Source organism: Liolophura sinensis, chromosome 1, assembly GCF_032854445.1.
Source record: "Liolophura sinensis isolate JHLJ2023 chromosome 1, CUHK_Ljap_v2, whole genome shotgun sequence".
NCBI lineage: Eukaryota > Metazoa > Mollusca > Polyplacophora > Chitonida > Chitonidae > Liolophura > Liolophura sinensis.
The window spans coordinates 23,989,130-23,995,129 of record NC_088295.1 but is presented as its reverse complement, the minus strand read 5'-3'; the positions used below and the strand labels follow the sequence as shown (position 1 = coordinate 23,995,129).

Sequence of the window (6,000 nt, the reverse complement as noted above, 5' to 3'; positions counted from 1 at the left end):
GCTCCACGCCCCACCACTATTTACTTGTATCAGCCAGTTGTTACAGTTCCCACTGTTTATAAAATAAGAGCAGAATGCACATGTGTAAGGCAGAAGTCACAGGTGTGGTGCCCAGTCTGTAGTTAGGGCCTAAATTATGGTGCATTCGGCTGGAGTTACCTGTTTCTAAAGGTTATTTTATGGCAGCCGTGTGTGTGCTGTCATTCTTTAAGGATGTTTCTTTACATGGCGTGGAGCTTGTTCGGAAGGGAAATTTTGACTTGTAGGCCTAATTCTCAAATTGCCTAGTCTTAACATGCTATCTGTAACCAACTGAGACCAGGGGCAGTAAACTATGAGTGGCAAATTTTACCCTGTGTTTGTCTTGTTACAATAGGACTATCCAAGATAACCTACAGGTAAATATTTCCACATATTTTTATTTGCACATTAAGGGTGGGTGCACATATTTTATAGACTACGCTTGTTATTTTAAAAATATCAGTGTGCTGTAATTAGTGTATATTACATTTGATACAGTGTTCACACCTTATTTCACAGCTTCTATTTAATAGGTAAATTTATGGTGAGTGACAGCTGGACATACATTGTATATTACGAGTTCCAGGCAGAACAAGAATTTTGTAATCAACTGGAATTGTAATATACACGTATGTACATGTAAAAGTATAGACAATGATAGCTTCCGTTGTCATTCAAGATGTTAAATGAACCTAGATTATATATATATATCTATACGTCTAATATAAGACACCTTTAATGATAGTAAGTATGGATAGAACACCCATTATTAGGGATCAGGGTGTCAGTCATTTGTCTTCTGGGCATCTGCCTTTTCTTGTTACTCTATACTCCTCTTGGTTTTGGCAAAGGAATCAAGGTCTCAAGTGATCATCATCGCATCATAAAATCTGAGAGCAATGTTATGGCACTCCACACAACAGGTCATACCAGTAAATGATGTTATTAAAGACATTCATTTTTAAGCAGGCACACCTAAAAGGCAAAAAGAACCTTCTTTGTTCATGCATACATCATAGACCTACATGTAGGCCTATAATTCATATATGTAATTATTTGGAACTTCGGAAAACCAACTTGAACATGTTGATTAGCATGTCTTAAATGGGGTGCTATTCCCAAAGCCACATGTGTGTCATTAACTATACATACATGTACTGGACAACAAGCCGGTCAGTCGCCTTGACCATGTGTATACTTATGAATCAAATGTGTACTTCAACACAGCGAGGAAATCCTTGATGCACTGGCTACAAGGGCTTTTAAATGTGTAGGCCATATACAAAGTCCATGAAACCACACTGAACATGCAGATACTGCCAGTGATCGATGTTTTAGAATAATATGTCGTTATAAAAACTGGGCTTTTGGCTTTTAACGGACTAAAAGGAAATATTAATGAAATAATAGTTGATAATGAAAGAGACTGATTGTTCAACATTCTCCAGTTAGAAGGTTAAAATTTATCAGTGCCTGCCTGTAGCAACCTGTGGACGGTCGTGGGCTTCCCCGTTTCCTCCCAACATAATCCTGGTCGCCATCGTACAAGTGAAAAATGCTTGAATACAGCATAAACCGCCAATCAAATAAATAAATAAATATCAGTGCATGCACGTGGTAATACATGCAGAGACTAACTGAAGCAAGGAGTTCTGCTATTTACAATTAATCCAAAATTGCTGCAAACCCATAGTTAGAGATAAACATTGTTACCTCATGCACGTGTACCTCCCGTGCCAGTAGCACATGTACATACAGATCCAGCAACATAATTGATTTGCACTAGGATACCTTGGTGTTGGATGTCTTTGAGTGTACAGTGTATTAAATTGGTTTGTTGGTATACAGTACTCTATTTATCTGGTAAACCATTACCCAGTCCTAATTTTGCTCTACAGCATTCAATTAAGAGTCCTCAGAATGTTCAACATAAGGTGGTATTCTAAATTCTGTGAAGTATTAATGTACAAGCTCTTTCACGGTCTTAATCAAAGTGTCTTAAAAATACTAATTTCAGTTTCTGTTAATAACATGCAGTTTAATAACAGAGTACCTAATGAAACATTCACACCAGTCTGTGTGATCAATCAACAATTTTATGCACATATACATTCACCTTTCTTACATTCCTATAGTATTAAGGGTAAAGTACATGAATGTCTGAGGTATGTTTACAACAGATGGGAAGGTTTCAAGTTGAACGGCAGTGGGGTATATGTCCATTCATAAAGGGTACATACAAGAACAATAAAGTTGTACATTTTGTCTTATTCTGAGAGATCTATTTGTCTTAGAAATGTGTTTTGGGGCTTTTTTTTTGGAGGGTAAACTGATAACCAGCTGGAAAAATGCAAATCTAAACACCAAAAGTACAATTTTCACAACATTAATTTGCTTCTAACAGTCAAGTTTGTTGGGCAAAATTTTCGGCCATTTACGGGTATCTCAAATAAATTTTTGTCTGAGCTGCAGCTGATTTGGCAGCATTTCAGGAGGGTTTTCACTTTATAAAATGTGGGGGGTTTTGCCTTCTCATTTCATTAGACTTGCCCTTTCTTCCAGTCATATATGAAAACTACCATGCAGTGGTACAAGTTATGTACTGTTGAGAGAATGATGTAATGAAATCACAATTCAGATAATTATATGAACATATTTACCATAATAGTCATTATTCAAAGGTCATTTCAGATATCTTAAATATGTGATTTTTGGAACTGCATCAGATAACAGTTATTGGAATTGTGACACAGAATTGTCAGGCTGTAACAAACTTAATGGCCACACTAGTCCAAGTCCTGTATTACTGTTTGTAATAAACTTAAAGGTCTAATTTCCTGCATATTATTCTGATTAATGGATTAATATATGTGCATTTTTCGAAATAAATTTGACTTAAGCATGGCATATATAAGAGTCAAAGAAGTTAAATGTAAAGGATGTTGAGTGATAATTACCAGTGCCCGTATTTATCAAACATCTTAAATCAAAAATTCAAACACAGCTGCAAATAAAGTGCTCTGCTCTAGAAAGATTAACATTTGTACACGGATTTTTACTGCAGCACAATGCACTTAGCACAATTTGGGTTTTTCCTCTTCTGGATTAGCTTTTCAAGAACTTGCAACTTATGACTTAAGTCTTAAGTTGCTTGACAGATATGGGCACAGGCACTTGACTGTATGGTCAGTATCAGGGTTACCGTCATCTACATGAGGATACCATTTATGAGCTGTACTAGCCTGGGGTCAGTTTCATGAAGCTCACTAAGCTATAAGTAAGCCCTTAACTACCATGGTAACGTATGATGTAGAGATATAAAGTGCACTTAACTAAGGACAACTTAACACTAAGTAAGCTTCATGAGACCTGCCCCAGCCCTAGAAAACTTATGTATAATTTTATCATGCGCATATACAAAAACACAAGGCATGATAGCTTTATCACGTCAATGGACTAGATTGGTCCACCCATAATGAGACAGATTTGACAGGTTGACACTTTAATATGGGAATTGATCAGGTGTGGTCAGTGGATACACCCATAGCTTGGATGTCTTAATTGACATTTTCTGTCAATGGTCATCAGTTATAATGGGATTAGCAGTTTCAGGTTATTGATTTTTGCCAACTGTCCCACAGGCGAAGACCATGTACTTGTGGTAGGAAAATGGAGAGCTCACTTGTTTCTTGTAGCTCGGGTCATTGAGATAATCATATATAATCATAATTCTTTCATTTCATCAAGTTGGAATTTAGGACAAAGATGACAATGATAAAAACGTAACAACCTTAAACATTCAGGTCACAGTTCAGTCGCTAAATGGGACTTGGGAGAAGAAATGCACCAGCGGTTACTGAACTGTTTTAAACTTCTTGCTAGCTTTCTGAGATGTATTTTGACAATTTGATTCATATAATTCATAGTACCACTGCACCCTCACCTATCAAATTCTACCATGATCTACTTGTGTTCCTTGCCTATTGGCGCTGGCACTGGCCCAATTTCCAGTAGTCACATATGTCATTTATTCTTGGGTAGACTGTAATCACCAACAAGTAAACGAAGTGAGCTGTACTGGCAGTACTGACCTGCATCATACATAATAAGGAAGATTCAGCATGAGAAACTGGGGCTTTGTTTTATTGTATTTATTTCTTCAAATGACCAGAGATAATGTGTGAAATCTTTCTATGTAGCAACATTCACCTGCAGTGTTTATTATAGATTATATATCTTCACTACATTTTTGTGGTGGTCTTTTTCTGATAAGTCTGAAATATGATATCTTTATCAGCAGACTTTGTTCTGTTTCATATCTGATAGCAGAAACATATGTGTACTTTGTCTAGGGGGTGAGGATTTTCATTTTTATTCGCAGATTTATATAGTGGTGTGATTAAGACTTTTGTAACCTAGTATGATGTACCTACGTCACAGAGCCTATTCCAAGCTGGCCCTTTCCAGCACTGATCGGTTAACAAGAGATAATACAAAGGAATGTTCAGCATACACTGAAGAAGGGATAGAGCCTTAGTGCAGGGATATCACCCGATTTTCGTTCATACAGTCTGATTGTGTCATTTTTCTTACCTGTTGGCTTGACCTGACCAGTAGCTGTTGGAGATACTGTGACCGTGTGTAGACTTTGGTCATGAGGCACCACCTACCTTCTCACAAGTGACAAATACACACAGGAAAACTGGAGAGTGTATAAGGTGACAGGCTGTAGATGTGGCACTTCTATGATTATGTCTGCCGGTCACAACAACCCAGGATTCATGAGGACTGCACTGATCAGTCTGCTGATAATCATCTCTCAACAAATTTCCTCATGTTCTGGTCAAGGTGAGTTGATATATATGGAGAAATAAGAATTTTAAAGAATTAAAATGAATTCTGTATGTCTAGGGTTAGGAGCTGTGATTTTATTTATCATGTAAAGTTATGTACATTGTTCTTTGTCAATAATTCATGTTGTCTGTGTGTATGTTGATGTATGAACCTGTAACAGTCATTAACAGCCATTATATCAGTTATTTATTTATATAATATTTCATTATTATATATTTACATTATATCTCCCAAATACAGTCATTCATTTGTAAATAAATCAATTAATAAATTACATTTTTACAGGGTGATATCATTCTACCTTTCAAGCAAACCTCAAAATGCCAAATGCCTTTCTGTGCTTGACCAGAACATAAATCTGAAATCTAATGATATAGGACAGTAGTATTGCTATGTTAGATTACACTTTCTGGATTATATTACCACTGATTCTAGTGTGGAAAAGTGGGTGAGACCACTCCGGGTTTCAAACCAGCCATTTTAGCCTGAATCCTGGACGCTTAATTGACAACAGTACAATGATTTATACCATTTTAGACAAGCAGGCCTCCCACAAAAATAGGATTATTATTATCACATACAGGCATCATCCCGCTGACAATCAGAAGGCCTGTCCAGACTTAACTGGACTAGCGAACAAAATTTACTTTGGAGTGCCTGAAATTTTGATGTTAATCAAGAAAAGATACAGAAAACCAGAGAAGGAACTGGCAAAAATCTCAAATGAGGTGATTTAGAAGGGCACTTCTGACAACATTGTCTATATGTACATCCATGAGGGGAATCAGAATTTGTAGAGTTTTCTCGGGGTTTTGCAATAGGGGAACACATGAATTCCAAATTTAATCTGAGTTACTTTCTTATAAAAACTGGGGTGGATTCAATCTTATTTCTGGTATCCACCATGGCAGCTGACTGGAAATAGCAAGTTTCATCAGAGTGAAAGTAATAGATCATCATACTGTTTGACATTCAACTGGAATAATTAGATTTATTATACAGGTTTATACAGTAAGTAATTGCAGTTTCTTCCTTTTCTTCAGACCTAATGATTAAGTTATATATACATATCTGGTTTCTCATAGCACTGGAAGGATTGAAGTAAGCCATTACATTTTGAGTTTC

General features: G+C 36.5%; 1 protein-coding gene across 1 annotated transcript in view; it reads left to right on the top strand.

Moving 5' to 3' along the window:
* The first annotated feature begins 327 nt into the window (after nucleotides 1-327).
* LOC135472525 (protocadherin Fat 4-like) overlaps nucleotides 328-6,000 on the top strand; it is a 93,484-nt gene continuing 87,811 nt past the window's right edge. Inside the window, exons 1-2 of the mRNA XM_064752107.1 lie at nucleotides 328-398; nucleotides 4,639-4,869. Coding sequence (XP_064608177.1) covers nucleotides 4,767-4,869 — 103 coding nt within the window. The 5' untranslated portion in view covers nucleotides 328-398; nucleotides 4,639-4,766. The remainder of the gene's footprint in view (nucleotides 399-4,638; nucleotides 4,870-6,000) is intronic.